Here is a 21689-nt window from a genome sequence, read left to right on the forward strand (position 1 = left end):
TCCTGACAGGTTGATTTCACACCTGTCTGTTCACTTGTGCTGGGCTTCTTTGCTTGCATAGCAAAAGACGAGTCATGAGGGATCCGTCACACACACGCACACACACACACACACACACACACACACACACACACACACACACACACACACACACATGCCCACACTTGTAATGTGTAAAGCGAAATCAGACAGCCAGGCCAGCAACAGCAATCACATATTTGTCAACTTACAAAACAATGTCACAACACGATTCAATTTGAATTTTACTCGTCCTTTATCCTGTTCATGGCCGCTGACATGTTTATTTTCTGTAGTCTTAGTGATGTAAATGTAATGAGGAGTTTATCTGGTGTAAGAGTCAAGGATTACTGTTCCAAGATGTGCAGGGCTTTTTCTCAATTTGTTTTGTGTGTTTTTGTGTGTTACCATTGTTAACAGTCTGACTACCAATGTGAGCATGGACAATGAAATGAAGCTGAGAAATTACATCTAAAGAGGAATTCTTAGCTGCACTCACAGGCAGATATCTGGTGACAGACATACATTTTAGCTATCCTTGTCAGATGATGGGTTTCAGGATTTTGGCCACTGTTCTGTACGTTTGACTGTTTTCCTGCACACAGCAAACACTCGCTGAAACACTAATGGACAATACCCTAATACTCATACCATAAATGGAAACCAGAACGTTTCTAATACCAAAAATGCGGTCTTGCGTTGGCAGAATTTGTAACTATAGATTATAGCAAGTGATGCATTATTTGCTTCCACACAGTTTTTAGTTAATTTTATAACTTTTGATCGATAAATGTTGTGCATACACATTTGATGTTTTTCAGCTGTCTGTTCTCCACGTTCTAGTTCCTTCTTTCACAAGTAAATAGGTAAACTTGTTCTGTTTCTCATTCATAATATATCATTTGCAATGGCACACAGGACAGGTGAGTGCAGTCGGATGGGCTTTCACACATCTGAGGGGATAATGCAGATGAGCTTGGCAGGTCTCTGCTGTGAAGGAAGCCAGAATATCTCGAACACGAATGCTGCTCTCTGATTATAACCCACCTGTGCAACACGTTTGTAAACACAGAGATGCAGTGATCAGGCGGTGAACCTGTTGTTTTGTTTAACTGCACTTACAGTAGAATTGGATGAAGTATTCAAGTTGTTGGAAACATCATTGAACTAATTCTGAACTTGATTAATATGGCCTTAAGGGATTATCACGGAATCCCTGATGATTAACACCCAGAGGAAGGGGCATATTAACTAACAGCAACACTGAGTATTTCTCTGCGTGTCTTTGGTTTGGAGGAAGCTGGAGAAAAACTGCTGCGGATAAAAGTAGAAGATGCAAACTGCCAACTGATTTAATCCAACACTTTCTTCTTCTTCTTCTTCTTCTTCTTCTTCTTCTTCTTCTTCTTCTTCTTCTTCTTCTTCTTCTTCTTCTTCTTCTTCTTCTTCTTCTTCTTCTTCATGTATTTGGGGAGACAAATATTCAGAGCCCCCCCTGGAGCCAGTGCAGTAAAAATGTAAATGTGTGTAGATGTGTATTCTGGGTTAACTAATCTGTGTGCAGTTCATTAACCATGCTTTTGGATTTGTAATCAGCCCACAGATTTGTAAACCTTGCCTACAGTGTTGCATTCCATGCCAACGATTTTACAATTCGAATCTGAAATCCGAAAACCAAGGGCACAAATCGCAAAAACAGTTAATACAGCTTTTAAAATCCAGGGAACAGAAAAAACCACATTGCTTTTTGAAGCTGACTCCAGGGCGGCTCTATAAATGTGTGTTTGCATATTTCAACCTTTACCTACCTATCTGCATAGTAAGTTGTGTTTTTACCTTTGTTTTCACATTCTTAATGGTGTGTTTTGATCTGTCCTATCACAGCTGTCTTCTAATGTGTGGCCATACCCAAATTTACTGTGTAAGCATTATTCTTGGGCCAAGCCAGGACTATCTGCTGCTGTAACATAACAATCTCCCAGTTTGACTCTCAGTCCATCCGTCTGTCCGTCTGTCCGTCCTGTCCGATCATTGATTCATAACTCTCTGTCTAATAACTCTCTGCTCGTATGCAGTCTCTTTGCTCTCTGAGAGGTTTGTTTTGTTTGTCTGTCGATCAGCAACTTACAACTCCAACATCCATCTGCAAAGATCTTTTGAAGATCAAGACCTTGTTAATGTGCTGAATGATGCGTCTTGTAAGCGCCACTTACCAATATGGATTTTTCAGGGGCAATACCGATATTGGGGAGAGGAAAAAAAATCACTGCCGATATATATCTGCTATCTTTGTTAGATCTATGTTCCATCATTAAAGACTGATAGATCTATATAGACATCTATTGGGTTGGTCCCCCAAAATGTAGTAATCAAACACTTGTGGTAAAGATATAATGAAGACAAGATGGTGACTCAACTGGAAAGCAACTGCACATGCACGTTGACACTCTGGAGAGTAATAATGCTTGTTGTAATCTTTATAGCACCCTCTGCTGGTGACAGCCAGAGAGAGAACTGCTAGTGTTATACAATGATACTCAAATGAGATGCTTTTTGATGGGTGAATAATTCTCATAATATCAGCGCATATCTGCGATAAAATGAGGTGATATGGATATTCAAGTGATTTGCTCATATAGGTCGATACTATCGGCTGGCCGATTAATCGGTCTGGCTCTGCTAATTATGTTCTAAATTTGTGCATTTACAATGAGAAAAGTTCAGCAGGATATCTGGATGGTAGTTGGGGAGAATTAAAAAATTAATGTGTTTGTCTGTTACTGTTTAGCCTGGGATAAAGTGCCAAACAATCTGTGCTAATCTGGTTCTTACGTTGTGTACAGGAAACACAGCTGTACATGAACAGACACTTTTTTGCCTGCATTTGGTACGAGGCAGTTACCCCACACACTCAGACCATTGTCTCTGAACAATTTTATGATACTTAGAAAATACGATTTTTTTTTAGCAGCATTAGTTAATAAACCATCTTCCTTTGACAGATGGTATCAGCTGAAAGTAACACAGTTAGAGTTAAGAGTGGTGTTCTTCATCAGGCTGCAGCAGCAGCTAATCCATCAGCTGGAGCGATGACATTTAACAGGATGACAAATGCTACTGGGATGAAATTTACACTAAAATGAAAGAATTATTCCTCTGAACTCAACCATTTCTCTTCTTTCAATCATGATGACCTGATTCTGTTTCACATCTCCACAAAAAAAGTTTGATTGACTCAGAATGGCTCTGATGAGTGATGGAGATTGAGCTACTAAACATTAAAGTTTCACTTGACATTAAAAATAAATGAGAGGGGATTTTGTGTGCGGTTGTACGTTTTAAGTCAATCTTAACTTAAGAGATAAAATGTAAAATTAAGCTTTTTTTTTTACAAAGTTGTCATTCTTCCTCATTTTTATCTTCAGAAAATGTTGTTACCTTTCCTGATTCCTTACTGGCTGACATAAAACTGACACTAGAGGAGACATGAGTAGCATATCATCACTAAAGAAAGTCAGATCTAAACAAGCTAGTAAACATCAACAATCTCACTGTAACTTCACAGCATCCAAAGCAAGAAAAGGGTTTCCAATTATAGTGCTCAGATGCTGTTTACAGTTTCTGTGTTAGAACAGATGGAGATCTGGGTTTGATGACAAGATGCTACAGTGACGGTAAACTGCTTCTTTAAGAGGAGCACACATACCAATGTTGGAGCTATTTACAGTGTGAAATAATGAGATGAGATTATATAATTCAAATGAGATTACATATACTGTATATTTTATTGTCCCTGAGGGAAATTTGCCTTGGGAAACTAGAGAAAAAGAAACGTGCAGCTCAGTCCAACTTGAGGTACCATTAAAAACAAAAAACAAAAAAACATCCCACAGCAATACTGGCAACCAAACGATCGATTCATGTAAAGCCTGCTGGGTTGGAATCCACAGGTTGGTTGCAGAGCCGTTTTCTGTGTGCCTTGGAAATAAGTTGTTTGGAAATGTTTATACTGTGCTTTTATTTTGAAGGAAGTGTTTCTTACAAGCAGCTACCTCTGGTGTTAAATGAACCCAATGTTGAAAGTGCAAAAAAAAAATTCAGTTCCTAAAGTGTCCACTTGAGACTGGTTCCTCTTTATTAAAATGACAATTTCTACAGCAGAATTACAAGTTTACAGCCTTGTACAAAGGAAAATAATTTGGTACCAATAGCTCAATTCTTAGATAGTCTTTATTAGTGGGGGTATGAAGTTTTAGATAACTCATCCATATTGATTATTGGAAGCCAAAGAGTTATGCACAAATTTGCATGATTAGCACATGTGTGCATTGTAGCTGTTAGTCAGGAGGCTTTTAAGACCCGCCTCAGCTTCACCTCTTTGCACGTTACTGCCACTGATTGATAATTAAGTTGGGTAGTATTTCCAGTATAGACAGGCAGACATCATTGGGCTTCATAATTCCTCTTCATAAATCAATGGGTGGTATCACTGAGACTACAGCTATGTTTTATACAATCAATGGTCTTGGCTGGACTTTGATATGTTTCGATCCAATCCACTTTTCACGAGCCTTAGTGGGAATTTTGATTGAATTAAAAAGTTTGTCAGATTTTTTTATTTGTTGATTTGAGGAATGGTAATTGATGCTCCCCCAGTCAATGTTTGAATGCAGACATTCATTTGGAAAAAGAAAGCTGAAAACATTTCTATTTAGCCCTGGTAACCTTCCCTCTAAATGCAGCTCCACATGCTTATAGTTCCAAACATCTCCCTGCGTGTACAAAAGACAGAAATAAAGCACCAGAGAGGATAGACTTTTTCCACACAGGCCCTTTTTCACCCACTCTTTGCTTTTCTCTGAGGAAACCCTAAAGCAACCTCTGGGAGAACAGGGAGCATTGGTTAAAAAAATAGAAAAAGTTCTGGGACAGCAGCCTCTTCACTGTTGCGGTTGTACTGAGCTGAGTTGTAAAGCATGCAGATGAAGCGGCAAATGCCCATCAAATATTCAACAGGCCAGGGGAGGCAGTGCAGCTTGTAAAAGAGGAGAAAATAGAAAGGGCAGAAGCACTTCACTTCATACAATGTCTTTTTTCTCTGATGCTACCTCTATACTTTGCACTGACTCTCTGTTTCTGCGACCTTTTTTCACCGTCTCATCACATGCACACTTTGTTTGGATATTGAATGAGAGATGTGATGGTGAAATATGTGTCACTCCTCATTGTTATCTGTTCCATCAGCAGTTATCCTTCTGCCTGTGAATTTCTGTCTGTATAATTTGCAGGATTTCAGTCTAACTATAAAGCTGATTTGACGAGTGTGAGTGTGTGTGTGAGAGAGTTGATCACTGTAGGAGCAGATGTAGATGCTGCAGGGCCGGCTGCAGCGGGCATGATGGGAGAAACTCTGCGGTCGTCACCTCCCACTGCCATGGCAACGGCCTGCGAGTCACCCCGGGCGAGCTTCACACCACAACGGCCACTTACCTACAGTCCTGGACTGACTACTGATTAGACCTGGTGGATGTTAAAGGGGAGTAATACAATAGCGTAGCCTTCTTGTAATTGTTATTGTAATCAGAAACAGACTGAAATATCTGAACACAGAAAACAGCTTCTTGAACCAGGATGATGATATGACTCACTGCATTCCTGACTGAAACCCAATACCAGTAGAAGGCTCTGACATTGTTACTATATGTTTGTACGTTACAGTGTTTTGTACTGTATTACACTTATTTTTACATCTTCCACAACTTTAAGTTCCCGACCATATTTGATGATGATTTGACCAAATTGTTCCAAACACAAATTCTGACACTTGTGCTTTAAATTTGTTAAATAATGTACTCAGCACAGCTTGCTGTAATTGGTGGTTCAAATGAGGTACGAGCACACTTTGGTTTTGGCATGTAAACTCTATTTTTATTTATAGCTTTATAAATCACACACTTCCCCTATAGAGGCATTACATCATCGGCTTAGATAACATCCTGCATCTGAAGAAGACCCTTTGTTTGGATAAGAGAAATAACCCCTTTAAGAAAACCCTCCAACTCTGGGGAGAAATGGAGCAATCCCAGGAGAAGATAACAGGAGAGTTCTCAGGAGGGAAAAAATAAAACGTGAAAAATATGTCAAAAAAAATAATTCAACCAACAAGCTAAAATGGCATGGACTATAAAACTGCCATAATTATAGATGGGCTGTATTAAATCCAGTGCTTCAAGAAAGTGGGTAATGCAGATGCTACTTTGAAGGTGTGTTAGAAAACGGATGGTTGATGAGAGGCTAAACAATCGTGCATGGATATAATTTTAGTGTCTTTAATGTACTAAGAAAATGTATTCAGTATTATACTGTAAGGTGTGTGGATCATTATGTCTTGTTGGTCTCTCCCTTCTTCACACTCTTCTGTTCTAAAATTAGACTCACTCTAATTGACAGGCCGCTTCTCCATCCTCATCACCAAGAACCCATTCATCATCATCATCATCATCATCACCATCATCATCACCATCATCATCAACACCTCCTTCGCTTTTCTTCCCACGGGCGCTATACTTTCAGCACCGGACAGCGCCCGTCTTTCCCACGCTCCGCCCACCTCTAGCTGACAGGCAGCGAGAAACAACCACACACGCTGCTGGGCGACACTTCAGGTGGCCTATTACGCGTTTTATTGGGAGGGACGGAACTTCAGGAACAATTTGCTCCCCTCCTCGTCATCCTGCTCCTCTCACATGGATTTATCCGGGAAGGAGTAAGAGGAGATCGTACGTTGGCTTCACGTGAATGGATGGCGGACTGATTGAGGAGTCGGTGTTGGTTTTTTTTTTCTTCTACGAGTTAGGAGGCTTAAAGGCTGCGTTGGCAGTTTGGATCACATAAACGGAGAGGAGGAGGAAGAAGAAGAAAACAGCAAAAGACGAGAAGTGGAATCTTTTACAGAGCGATTATGGATTTCAGATTTAGGGTGTTCTCTGGATTGTGCATCTGAAAGAGTATTTAATCCATAAAAAAACCACAGGAACAAAGAGAGAGGTTTGGTTATGCAAGCCTCACTTTGCAAAGTGCCCCCGGTTTCTTCCCTGCGCCTGTAAAAGAGGAACATTATGGCTCTCCTGGTGGTCCCGCTGCTCCTGCACACGGGGCTCGTTTTGGGCTCAAATTATGGATACGTGGAGTGGTCTGACAGCGACCGAGACGAGAAGAACCCACAAGTCTACAGCACCCAAAACATCAACAGGGAGCCGCCCCACCACCCGACGCACTACCCTCCTGTTCCGGCCACGGAGCGCGCGGTGGTGGCGCACAAAATCGAGGAGGACCTCCCGCGGGTCGTGACCGCTTTCCTGCACACCGGGGACTCCACCGCGCTCCGGCAGGTCAACTGCTCACGTAGATACGAGCTGAGCAGCCTGCGAGGCGGCCTGCACGTCGCCTCCCACTACTCCCTGCACAGCATCCTGGACACCGTAGCGCACGCGACAAACTTCCTGAACATGATCCTGCAGGCCAACAGGTCCCGCGAGCAAACCCTACGCAGGGACATCCACTGGTACCACGCGCTGGTGCAGAGCATCCTAGAGGGGGATCCCAAAATCCACAGAGCTGTGGTCACCTTCCACGAGGACGCGCCGACCCCAGGACCGCACGTTTTCCTCCAGGCGACCCGAAGTGAAAAAGAGGTGGTTCTGCAGGATTTATCCAGCTCTGCGCACCGTCACCTGAATAGCAGGAGCCCGGAGTCCGAGTGGTTTAACGAGTTCCGAGATCGTAGGAGACCACACATGCACAGGAAACTCCCGGAAGCAGCAGGGAGCCAGGGTGGAGGTTACCTCCTGGAGAAGAACCAGATTAAGTGGTCCGCTCCGTACCTGGAGTGTGAGCACGGGGCGTTTGTGCCTCATTGGCTGCTCACCTTGTCTGCAGGTTTCTATGGACTGAAGAGCAACTCTGCCCTGGAGTTCAGGTGAGAGGAAGTGCGTGTTTGTATAAGAGCTAATGTTAGAAAAAGAAAGGCAAACCATGCAGATGGTTTTTCACAAGTTCTGTAACATAACTATTTGTCTCTGAAATGAAAATTTGATTTCGTTTTATGTTTATTGTGTTCCATAGTTGTAAGACGACAATATAAACTTGAGAAGTCCATCAGTTGCAGTATCAGAGATGAACCATTCAGTGCATTCATCTACTATGATTATGTGAAAGCTCCCTTAAAAAATAAACTACCTTTAGATTTATTGTTTTGAAAAGAAATAAGCAACCACAACAAATAATCAAATAATGCAAACTATCAGCAAGTGCTTTTCTACTGTCTGTAATTATTTCTATGACACTGTGTTGAAGAACTGCTATTTATCGGCCAGTTGGTAGAAAAATTGGTTTCAGAACATTTTTCATAAATTTCAACAATGCTGTCAAAATCATCTCACATTTAATTACGGTTAACATCAATACAAGCCAAACCACATTTGATTGACAATGATGCACCATGAAACTACAATATGGATCCTGATCAGCTGCTGCCTTGATGCTGTAAACAGATGGTGTAAAAAGAGACTTCACAGACGCAGGTATAGACCATTCTCATTTAAAATGCGCGCCTGTCAAAGCACAGCTGTGAATCTCCTCTGCTGCATCCCTCCATCTAATGAACACTGCAGGCTTTACACAGTGTTTGTGTGTGAAGGGATCTATACAAGCGGGCTTTGGTGTGAGTTTGGATAGCCGTGAGGTGCATCAAATCACCTCAGGATCTCATGTTTCAAGGCTGCAGTCCAAGTGTGTGTGGAGAAGATCAATTAAATCATGAATAAGCAATGAATGATCACTAACTGCATTAAAAGCATCTGCGAATTGCCGGTGCATTAAAGCTTAACATCCGTCTATGGATGCATCACACATTAAGCTGTTCACATCAGAAATCTGACAAGAATGAGAGATTGTCCTTGATGCCAAAAAACACCTACATGGACTTACACCTACAGTAAACAGTTTATTTAAATCTTCAACTGCAGCTGGAGACAAAACAAACGTGACATTTCATTTGGATGACACTTAAATGTTGGCTGCAGGGAGTTATGTGAGACCAGGCGTGTTTCAACCCTGTTGACGTGTCCCTGAGCAAGTTGCTGCATCAATAACTTCTTCATGGACACTCACTCTCAGGTTATGGAGCTCCTGACGTGGCCTTGAGTCGCTCAGGACATTTTTGGGAAAAACACTGCACTTTGTCATCCCGAGCCTATAAAGATAATAAACATATCCACTGTGACATCATACATTGGTTATTGACCGTCTTTTTAGACATCAAGGCTAAACAGGCTGACCTCATGGCAACCTTACTTGCTGGATCATGAGCTAGGTTAATACCATTTTCCTGGAGAACAATATATCATTTGTGGTTGTAATTAACTGGAATAGTTTGTTTTTTTTAGACTGTGAAGCGAAGAGAGGTTGTGGAACATGTCAGGCTCACCTCTCAGTTACCCACATCTCCACAGAGAGAGATAAGGGCGGGTAAATGACGGGTAACAGCTCATCTCTTTGGCACACGTCTTCTCTGTGGGGAAAAGCCAACAATGTTCCTGACTCCCTTCACATGCCGCCATGAATAAATTAATGTACTGTATGATAAACACTGAACAAGCTTACAGGCAAGGAACATGAGTGGAGAGCAGCGGAAGAGAGATACCTACAACAGATAAATACAATGCTGCAATCAAGCCGCACTGACTTCTTGGACAGCCAATTAATTCAATAAGCCAAACATCAAGCCATGATATTTTCCTATAATCGCCTTAAAAAAAAAAAAGTCACCAGCAACATCAGTGCAACTATAAGGTTCAGTTTAATCCTTGAATCTGAAGAACACCTCGCAAACAGCTGCGGAATCCACATGTCCCCAAAAGAAGTCCCAATAATGCATAGCTTTATAGATAAAGTATGCAACATTGTAAACATTAATATAGCAGATATCAAATATGCCCTAACTATATCGTTTTGTTTTCACTTTACGAAAAATAGTGAAGTCAGACTCCCCCTGGGTTTGTTGTTCTCAGCTCTGTGGTCACACTGATTGTGCTTGCTCCAGTTTGTTTAAGTTTGATTACATGTTGTCTTTGCGTCAACCCCCCCTGTCCAACCGTTAGTCCTGGCACCACACAGGGGACGGGCAGCCCCGCCCACTTAGGGCGCAATTTGTAGAGGCATAATGGTGGAGTGTCGTCGCTAGAGTACAGCTGAAGGAGAACCAACAGGCTTTCCATACCAAAGGAATTAGAGCCCTACAAACAGCTACACTTGGTCTGAACACTAAGGGAGAGGGAATGAGGAGGGGAAGTTGTGTGGGGGAGGTGTTGCCAAATAAAATCTTTGTTTTGGTTTGAGAGACTGGTGTTAAAGCGGGGAATCTACAGGAAATCTACTCTGAAAGATACAATGTTAATTGTATAAAACTGAAACCTCTTCTATATGTACAGATGAGAAAATCTATCTACAGAGACCTAAACTGTCTTCTGACATGTTTATTTCTATGGTAAAGTTTGGCATTTTAATATGGAGCGTAATGGTGATGAACTTTAGTTTTTTAGTGGCTGATTGAGGAATCGTATTGTTCAGCACTTCTGAGCCTCTGAGCTGCATGTTGTTTTCCATTTCATGAGTGACAAAGATGAAGTATTTACCACCAGAGAGAAAAACCGTTTGCTCAGAATTTGCTCATGGTCTAAAATTGAAGCTCACATAGCAAATAATGCGTTGCGTGAGAGAGACATTTTTTTTATAGTGGACAATTTAATTTGCTTCAACAGCTTTTACATTTCTTTCTTTTGATGCTCTGTTTGTCTCCAAATGGACTTACAGCAGTCTGAGATGTTTCCTGTCTTATATCATCAACATGAAGTGATGAGGATGTTTAACTAATGGAGAAGAATAGCTCTATGCTATTGTGACAGTTGACTTAAGCATATGATATGCAGTTTAATCAAATTGATTCAGTTTACACATTCAGAAAGAAACAATTAACTTTTCAAGCTCAGCCAGAAGACTTTTGGAGTCTGTGTTAAAATCATTGCGACAAGTGATTTGTGACGGAGACGAAAAAAAGCAATGCCAGAAAATAATTTTCTTACAAATATTTTCCTTGAGCATGATATTTGTTTGTACATAAATGGCTCCAAGCTTCAACAAGACAAGACAGACTTTCCTGATTTCCTGCAGTCTAAAAGCTCACAGGTTTTTTCCAGGGCTCTTATGGTCTTCATCAGTGATTGGAGTGGGCTCAGTGCTTTGAGTGAGAAACACAGTGTACCATATCTTACTGTGAGTAACAGTCAGTGTGATACGGTACATAAGGCAACATGTGGCCCACTATAATGATAACTTCATAATTCAACGATTCTGTGATATTTGATGAAAGACAATCTTAAAATGATGAATTCATCAGATTAACTCGATAATACAAAATACGTCTAAAATAGTCATTTAAAAAAATATTTTAAAACCGTAAAACCCCACGGCTGTAGTCCCAAGAGCAGCTGGTCTTGCATGTAAACATATTGATCTCAAACGCAATGGGGAAAACTGTTGTATAGTGTTTTCTACTTCAAAGCTCCATGAAAAATCTGAACTTTGATTTGGGATTGTTTTGTTCTATTTCCAAAGTAATGTAGCTCGGCACTATTTGGAAACACTTTGGGTGTCGACAGAGGAAGACGAATGAGGAGGAAACAGAATGAAATGGTTGTTTAAGACCAGAGCGGCTCATGTGATAAGACTCACTCTCTAATTGAGTAAAGAGATTGGCAGCGACTTCACAGTCAGACGCAAGCTGCTGTCCTTCTCACTCCCCTCCTTGTAATGTGAGTTGTGGTCTGCAGCTTTTATGGGGCTTCTTCCACTCATCCCAGTCCTGTGATAAGGTTTCTAAAAATAGAAAGTTGTTTGGCTTTGGTCAGAAAAGTATAAGCTAGTGTAGATGATGGGGTCACATCCACCATGTTTTCTTCTTTCTACCTCAAAGCAGCTCTTTCTCATTTTTTCCCCTTTCTCACTGTCCATCTGACCCAATTTAAAGGCTGTGTCCATAAGGAGATATTTAAATGATATATGCTGGTTTAAAGTTATAAGCTAGGGAGGCAGACAGAGACTGACTGGAGACCCAGTAGGACAAAGGGGATGATATTTCAGGGGACAAAAGGTCTGAAGCTAGCTTAATTCCTCCAACAAGTAAAATCTGAACAAGGACATCTGTAAATCCAAAGTACATAAATGTTCAGACGTCACAACAGCCAAGATAATTTAGATAATAAAAAGATACGATAACACCAAAATGCACCGTCAGTCTGAATACTTCACCAGCCGCAACTTGTGTCTGATGTAGGAGCACAAACTGCTTTCAGAGCTAATGAATCAAATGTGTATAGTTTTTCACTGCAGGTGTTGAAAAAAACTGAATGAAAAAATAAATTGTAACATTTTTGTGCAATTGAGCAGAGCCAGAGAGAAAACAAAAGCAAGCAAGTTCATGAAGGCCATTTCTGTTGGAAAATAGAAAAACATATTTAAAAAGTTGCAAATGATCAAAGCAAAAGCGCTATGACTCGTATGTTTTTTTCAAAGGTTAATTTTTTTTTTTTTTTGCCTTTTTTGAACGGACAGCTGAAGATAGTCTGGAAATGTAGTGTAGAGAGAGTGGAGGATCACATCTGTAACACCATCCTTAGTTTCAAATGATCATATTGGTGTATTACACATGCACGAAACTCAAAACACAAAATGGCAATTTTCCAGAAATATCAGGGTGAGCTGAACTTTAAACAAAAGCCAACTTCACGCCAACTTTACCCCGACCTTTTCTTGCTTGCCTCCTGGTATAATTTCTGTGTGAAGTTGGGGTGATCCAAATTTGTGAAAGCAGCAGGATAACCGGGCAGATTCCCTGCATGCTTGTGGGAGTGAGCGAAGCATTCTTTTCATGTCATGTCACCGGTCTGACAGGGAATAATTCAAACTGTGAGGGACAAGTGTGAATAACAGTTTTGGAAAATTTCAGGGGCAGGCTGTCCTGAAAATCTCTAGAAGCTTTCAGGAATGACAGCTTCAGTCTGACATTCAAACAAAGTACCACAGTTTCCTCGAGCCTCAGCTGTACTCTGCATTGATGCTGATGTGAGCTTGCTAACACATTAAAACAAGTTGAAAAAACATCATAAAAATACCTGCGTTACATCAGCATGTCATTCTTAGCATGCTAACGTTAGCATTTCGCAAAAACATCGTCTGCGTACAGCCTGACAGAGCTGCTAGCGTGGCTGTAGGCCCCTTCTCTTTCTCTTCTCGACATCAATACATTTCCAACGATGCAGGAGAGAGCAGGGGTAATAAATCCACATCTACCTTGTGCTGGGGAACAATAAGTCACTTATGATGAATGTGTATTGAATTCTAAGAAGCTTTTCATTACCATTGATCTGAGATAGAAGCTTGCAATGTCTCAACCTTGGCTCTCGTTCGTTTACAAAAACTTTTCAGTGTTTTTTTATTTGTAATGGCTTAAAGAAGTCAGAATGTAAGACTTGAAAACTACTTGTGATTAATACAGATGCCCTTTAAGATAATTAGCTGACTATATAAAACACTGAGCGTCTGTCCTGGCTTGATATTTGTGCCTACCTCGCTTGTGTCCACAGATGGCACCTATCACATCTCTGCTTTTTCTACTGCTTTTAGTCTGTATCAAGCCTCGACCTGTAAACATATATACACTGACTCGTTCTGTCAGTCACTGGTATCAACACTTCTGCCTCCCTCTCTTTCTCGTCTACTTGAGCTGGTGGCTAAAGCCTCTCTCTATGGTTGTTTGTTCCACTTGCGAGCGGGCAGATGGAGGTGTTAGTCCCATCCACTAAACCAAAGAGGAGAAAAGGATAAGAGACGTACGAGAGTGCATGAATTTTCAGGCTGTTTGATGGTGGGGTAATTTGGCCAGAGAGGGTAAATCAAAAGAGAGTAAGCATGCTTTACTTGTGTACGTAACAAACGGAGAGAGAGACATAGGCTTTACAGTAACAAGTGAAAAGAACTCGCCCAAAGCAGAGTTCTCCTCTAATGCTGTATTGACTATATTCACACAGCTCCCATTGGCCTCTGGAAAGCTCAAAAGCTGATATGATATAGTTTGTGTTTCAGGTTGTATGTTATGAATATTTGACGTAACATTTTTATTTAATCAATTCTGAATTGACCAGCAAGAAAAGACACGAAACATTTCAAATCTGAATGGAAATGTAGATATTTTCAAGTTAAAACAACATACTTCTTAGTCATTTTGCTGCAGTCTGACTCAGCTAATGTTAGCATTCAGAAACCACTTGATAATAATACCATTAGCTAAAAAGTTGAAGCTAATATTGACATCTGGTAGTGTTACAATAAAAATGCTCAAATAGTTAATGTTATTTTAGCTGAAAAATTACTTTCTAATATTGTCTAGATTGTCTTTAACCAGCTCATGTAATGGGCTATAGAAATTAAATTCCTAGCTAATGAGTATAAGTGTACTGTCTAGCTAATGTAATGATATAGCTATAGTAATCCCTTCATTGTAAATATAAACTATAAATTAAACACTTTAATTTCAGGCCTATTAAATGTTAACTAATAATTTAATTTCTAGCCAATGTTACCTCATGTTTCCTAAAAAATAACTTCCTATATGTCATGTTGAAAATTAGTTTGTAGGTAATGTAAAATAAGTTAAAGATACATTTTCTAATGTAAGGAAGCTCAAATTGAACTTTAATGTAGGCTAAGGTAAGCTAGAAATGTATTTCTGCTATGCTGTATTTAGCTAGAAAATTGACCTCTAGCTAATGTAATGTTTACAAAGGACAGGTTGGAATGCTGTTAGCTATTGTCTAACGGTAGCTCGTTATCAATAGCCTGTATTGTTTTAAAAAAAAAAATACAGGATTATGTCTATTTCATTTTCAATATTCATTGTCTTTTCATTGACAATTCAGTTGAGAAGTGGGTGAAGGAAAATGACCTCTAGCCCTCCTATATGTGACTTTTAAACAACAATAAAAATAGCATGATAGATATCATAAAAGCATATAAGCTTCCCATCCTTAGCGTGACATCAGAGGGAAAATGGCTACCGTGTAAATATGGGGAATTGAAGTCACATCTCTACAAAGTATTTCAAGTTATTTACCTCACAGTGTGGATCGCTGATGGCTCACTGCTGCACAGGCTGGACCTGTCTATAGTCATTCAACTCAAACTGCTCCAATGTTGTGCAGAGATGTTTCAGGCAGAAAGAAAACAATATTTCTTTCTCACTTTTCTGCAACATGTCTGTAATGTTACTGAACAGTAACCTAAGGCTGAGAAAAACCAACAACTTGAGTATCAGCTATCCTTTAAACTTTATACTGAAGCCAAACCAGGAGTGCTGCTACCAGAACTATCTGCCATATATATTAAGAAACTAAACTTCCTAAATTATTTCCCATAGGATGGAGGCATAAATCTACTCTTATTAAGAACAAATCCCATGAAAACACCCACACGATAAATGTCTCCCTCTATCAAGTGTTGTTTGTCGAGCCAAATCATATTCCTCTGAGATAGAGCTGCATTGTTCTCCAGAAACTATTAAAAACACATTAATGAGCCCCTTTATTCCCCTGGGTGAAATGTCCCTTCATTATGATAAACTGTAGATGACTGAAATAAACTGTTGTTTTTTTCTACTGCTATAAATATTCACTAATACATGTGAATCTATCTGTAGTTTAAAAAAAAAAAGTCCTGAATCAATACAGTATTTAATTTTAATTATAAAACAACACAGCCAAATGTATTTTTGTCAAAATAACAGAGGGTCTCATTCTCTCTGCAACTCTACATATGAACGTTTGAAGAAGATTCTGGGATTCATCACATATTTTTCTGTGGGATTTGAACAGAATTTCCGAACACATTGAAGAGCACGCTTACATTTGGGTACTTAACGGCTCGGGCAAAATAACTGGTTATTGCATTGTATGTGCATTTGCAGTTGTATATTATTAAAGGGGTCACATTACAATATTTTTTTACATAATGAAATCTTCTGATGAGAGGCGTCAACATAAATGTAGGATCTTTTTGGAGACTGCAGTTTGTGCTGCTATGAAATTGTATTGTTACATGAAATGTTTTTTTACGGTTGCTGGGAAGTGCAAAACAAAATTACAAATGTGAGACAAATTTACATTTTGAAAAACCTTTTTACATTTTTAGAAAACAAAACCAAAACACTTATACCAAGGAAAAAACACATTTACATCTTATAAAACAAATTTACAAGATGTGAAACACTTTTACAATCGATGAGACAAATTTACAAACAACAGAATCTTGACAAAATGGGAATGTAATGAAGTGATCGAGTGAGGGGTCATTTTGTTTGTTTTGTTTTGTCGCCGTACATTCCCTTTCCGTCAAGATTCTGTCGTTTGTAAATTTGTTTTGGGACAGGTAAAAGTGTTCTGCCTCTTGTAAATTTGTCTCAGCGATTGTAAAAGTGTTTCACATCTTGTACATTTGTTTTGTCCTTGGTAAGTATTTTTGATTTTGTAATTTTGTTTCATAAAATGTAAAAATGTTTTTCAAAATGTAAATTTGTCTCGCATTTTGTAAAAGTGTTTAACACTTTGTAATTTTGCTTTGCACTTCCCAGCCACCGTAGTTTTTTCTATCATTTTTGCCAACTCACTTAATGAATTGAAGCAGGCTGAATAACAAACACGTCTCTACATGTATAATGCAATCCAGCAGTCCAGCAGAGAGCTACTTTACTATCATTTCAGGATGTTTCTTTTTGGCACCTTGCTGCTGAGAGTCCAATCTTTACTCTCTTTCAGCTCCGCTTGTTCTTCACAAATATCCTCAGCTACTGTGTCTGCTACTAGTGCATTGCTAGCTTTGTCTGTTTACCTGTTTGACATTGAGCTGGAACACTACAGTTTGATTTTCTAGTCCTTTTATTGTGAGGCCCATTTCAACCACCTGGCATAAATACTGGCAAACACATTTGAAAATACCTGAGTCAGCTACTTGTGAAGCCACATGTCTACCTCCATAAATAATATATAGCCAACTAACAATTAACAGTTCCCAACTACATTTTGTGCTGGTTTCTACCAGTGGGAGATCAGCAGACGTCCCATGTACAGAGGCTACAGTCCTTGTCATTCGGATAGCAGGATCGACTCCTGGTCTCAACCCTATTGGGCTCAAGAGATGGGACACTTTAGGGTGTGGCTACCTGTGATTGACAAGCCGCTAACACACTGCAACAAGGAAGAGACGGACAACAACATTCTCGAAAAATGAAGCCTATGCGGAAGTACAAAAACTGCAGTTCCTCGAGGTTCCGCTTGAGGCTGGCTGCAGAAGCGCCGGAAGTGCCATAAGCCCACAGCCAAAAAAGCCCGTTTTTACCACAGGAATCAACATGTTTACAGCCTGGTTCAAAAAACGAGATATATCTGAGAAGTTGACGGCCCCTTCTCCTCACACTGTGGGGGGGTGAATTTTTTTATAACTCATCGGATTTTATTCTATTAAGGAAAATGACTATGCCCATATTTGGTTGTGTCAGATTTGATTGACAGCTCTGCGCGGTCAGCAGGTCAGGAGGCTAACAGCTTGATCCGTCTGATTTCTCCTCTTTTTTATTTCGTTTGGAGAGTTTGTTTAACACATATCTGACAACATACACGGCTTGCTGTGCGGTTAACAGACCATCCAACAAGTTGATGCTTCAGTTTTTTTCGGTAAGTGATATAGTAGTGTTATATTTACTGCTTACTCGTGTGTCGGTATTTATATTTACGGACCTAGCTTGTTTAGCGTTAGCTTGTAAACCAGTCGGCTAACTGTGTAGCTCATTATTTACATTATTTATATTATTTATATTATTTACATTATTTACGGTCAATGGTTTAGAAATGTTTGTTGTTAAGATGTTGTTGTTGAAAATAGTGAGTTTGTGTGATGTTAGAAGCTAAAGGTTCAGCTCGGTGGTTATCTGACGTTATGATGAATGTTATACTCCACGTAAATGTGGACATTAAAAAACAAACTTTGTGTAGTAATTATCCGTCAGTAACATAAACTGAACTGAACCTAATGTGCTGTGTAGGTTATAGAGGATGACATTAATGTTACATGGTTGATGTAGTGTCTTAAGATTTGAGCAAACTGTTAACAAATTAAAAAAAAAACTATATTAATAACCATATTAATTTTCACTGAACTGATACACAGAATATAGCAGTAGAAATATAAAATATAAATAACATATGGAATGAAAATAAGATATAAAGCACATAGATATAAAGTATAAGAAATAGTTTGAAGAGTACAGCCATGTACTGAGCTCATGTTAATAATAAATGAGTTACTGTATGTTCTGTACTAAAGCACAGAGACTGTTAATGATTTAAATAATTCAGGTGATATTTGTTTCATGTTAAGATGAAGTACTATCCACAATAAGCTGCTTAATTTTTCCTCACAAAATCTGAGACAATTTGATGTGGAATATCATTGTGTGAGAGAGAGAGCTGAAAACAGCATGATTACAATAATGTTTATCTTCTTAACTTTGAATAGATGTTGATTACCTGAATACTGTACCTCTGTTGTCAGGGTAGTACACTGTTGAATTTATAAATGTGCTCTTACACACAGATGAATACAGAAAAGTAGATGAGAACAAACAAAATGATTTAATGAATAACTGATATTTTCTCTCTTTCTTTGCCATCCTGAAGACCCCTCACTAAAAGTCCATGTTCTCCTGGATCCATGTCACATGCTCGAGCTTCTTCTGAATGACTTTTCAACAGTCGAAGTTCTGCTGAGAGAAGATGGCCAGCAGATAAGACAGCAGTACATGAAGGAGCTCCACAAGCTTCAGGAGGAAGAGGAGGGTTTGCACCTTGGAAGACTGTATTCATGCTGTTCAAATAAAAATAGATCTCCTCCAAACAACTTGCAATCAAACCATTTTCTTCCCATTTTAAAACCCTTTGTCCAGTTTAGATGGGAGAAGTTGATATTATGTGATATAGATCTGGGAAGACTACATTTCTAAATCATTTTTAACTGTGTTTTTATTCACAAGTTATTGATCTTATTTACTCTCCATGTATCTTGATTTAAGAATGGGGCTGTGTTTAAGGTCATATTTTTGCAATGACTCTGTTCCATCCCACTTTAGGAAATGAACTACATTAGTATTTGGTAAAAAAAACATGTTAAAAGAATAAAAGGTTGTGTAAAAGTAGACTTCCTTCCCTTAGCTATTGAGTTTAGCATTAATGCACATTTTAGTCTTGTCCTTTTAAAATCTGAAATGTATACTCATAAGTAGAGACAAAGGAGTGCATTTATATAGAAATATTTATTTAATCTGAAAAACAACATTAAAAAAAGTCTGTTTTTATAGCAGAGATTAACATGTTTACAGCCTGGTACAAAACAAACAAATAGGTGTGATTAGCTCATGTCTCGATGGACACACACTGTACGGGGGGGTGAATGTTTTGATGACTCATCAGTTTTGATTTGATGAAGGATAAGAGTTATTCACAATAAGGCGTGTAGCTGACCAGCTTGACAGGCGGGCGCAGTGTAACGGTTTGTCAAGAGGCTTAAAACCCGTCTCAGCTCTCAGCCTGTGGGTGACATCACTCAGGCCATCCAGGGGAGACCTCCCTCACAGCGAGTTGTTGAAGAGAAGCAACTGAAGTCCACCCCAGAAGAACCAACAAATGCAGATGTTGTTGAAGCTCAGGTTTCTTCCTCTGTCTCTGCAGCTCTCTGGGCACCTCGACGGACCAGTCACCAATAATTCACACTGTGTCTATAGGAGAAATACAAAGGTGTTCAATTAATGCCTCAGACAAGACAAAATGTACAGTTAACTACATGTGACAGCTCAGGGTGTTGTTTTGTTATGAGCCACATCTGAAGGAATAATATTGAACAAGGTAGCTGCAAGTCAAGTCAAGTCAAGTGGACTGCTAACGTCGAGCTGAATGGGCGGAGCTAAGTCCCGCCGGTCCCGCCTTACTGCTGTTGCTAGGTTGATCCGAAGTTAGGTTGAGACTGCAAATCCAATATGGATGCGGCCGTCGATTGGACTCATTTTCTGCCTATGTCACAGACGGGTCAGGGTTCGTCCAGTAATATTTACAGTCTATGGTATACACCCTTATGTCTGAATGTGGTGACCTCTGGCCTCCAAAAACAACATGACTTTGGTCAAAATGAAAAAGACAAATCTCTAAAACGGTAGTCCACAAACCCATTCTGTTGATGTTTTAATGTGGATTACATTTGGCTACCGGTTAATGCTTTTTATTTATTTATTCACAAAGTAAGGAGGAAGTGTTTTCTCTAACGCCTCACAGCATCACGTTCTTGTTAAATAAAGAACTTCAACCTTTCTTCTGTGTCTTTTTCTCTTTACCTCTATCTACTCTTCTCTCTTTCTTCATTAAATCGAACATCACTTTTAATTTCCTTCCCTTTTTTCGATCCACTTCCTTCATTTCTCTCTATTACCACCCTCTATTTCCTTCTTCTTGCTCTCTTGACCTCACTCCCTCTGAGAATTACTCCTCCTGTCCTTCTTCATTTTCTTCTCTTTCATTCTGGTTTTCTCTATTTCCGCTTCTGCTCCTTCATTGTCTCCCTCACACCCATTTGTTTAACCTCTCGACTCTTTCCCTTTCATACTCTTCTAACTTATACAACATAACTTTCTCTCATTTCTCTTATTCCTCATCATGCCTTTCCCATATATTAAATGTATTTCTTTCATTTTTATCATTCATGTTATCGTTTCTCTAAATCTACTTATTCTGCGTTTTCTATTTTTACTGTATTTCATACTCTGCCATGCACCCATCTCATTAAATTCTGCTTCCTTTTCATATCAATTATTGAACCTCCTGCCCCTCGCTTCACTTTCTCTGAGATTCGTCTTAAATTTTGCATCTTTTCTCATGATTTCTCTTACTTCTCTGACTTTTCCCTCTAACTACACTTATGACTCTGTCACTGACCTTCCCTTTCTTCCTTCCCTCTTTTCCTCTCCTGTTGTCTGCAGGGGGGTCGTTCGGGTGGATGTGAACCTGCAGGATGTGGACATTGATCAGTGCTCCACCAGTGGCTGGTTTGCTGGGACCCATCGCTGTAATCTCACCAGTATGGAAGTAAGTCTGTTCTACATTACGGTTGTGTTTTTCATCCTTCAGCAGTGACAGAAAACATTATTTTTTCAATACTTGAGTATTTTGCCCCTTCTTACTGTTCAACCATACTTTGATATGTCTTTCATTATCTCCTTTAACATGCAGTTATACATTAGTTAAAGGGGAAAGGTGCATCAAGCAATTAGAGAGAATTAAAAGTGATGTATGCTGATATGATCAAAATGAAAGGAACGTGATAATATTGAGCAGGTATTGTGTGTTTGGTTTAAACATGATAGCATGCTAATATTTGCACTGAGACTCAACGCAGGTTTAGCCAACGGCTCTGTAAGGCTCTGCTTTGGTGTTGGTCTGATCTTAATGCTACTGGCAACCTGCTTA

The 21689-nt window shown here is 39.5% G+C and overlaps 1 protein-coding gene across 1 annotated transcript in view; it reads left to right on the forward strand.

Moving 5' to 3' along the window:
- The first annotated feature begins 5940 nt into the window (after window positions 1–5940).
- gpr158b (G protein-coupled receptor 158b) overlaps window positions 5941–21689 on the forward strand; it is an 85405-nt gene continuing 69656 nt past the window's right edge. The window contains exons 1-2 of the mRNA XM_020649194.3: window positions 5941–7996; window positions 21203–21308. Coding sequence (XP_020504850.2) covers window positions 7137–7996; window positions 21203–21308 — 966 coding nt within the window. The 5' untranslated portion in view covers window positions 5941–7136. The remainder of the gene's footprint in view (window positions 7997–21202; window positions 21309–21689) is intronic.

The sequence above is a fragment of the Labrus bergylta genome, chromosome 4, assembly GCF_963930695.1.
Source record: "Labrus bergylta chromosome 4, fLabBer1.1, whole genome shotgun sequence".
In the NCBI taxonomy this organism is placed as follows: domain Eukaryota; kingdom Metazoa; phylum Chordata; class Actinopteri; order Labriformes; family Labridae; genus Labrus; species Labrus bergylta.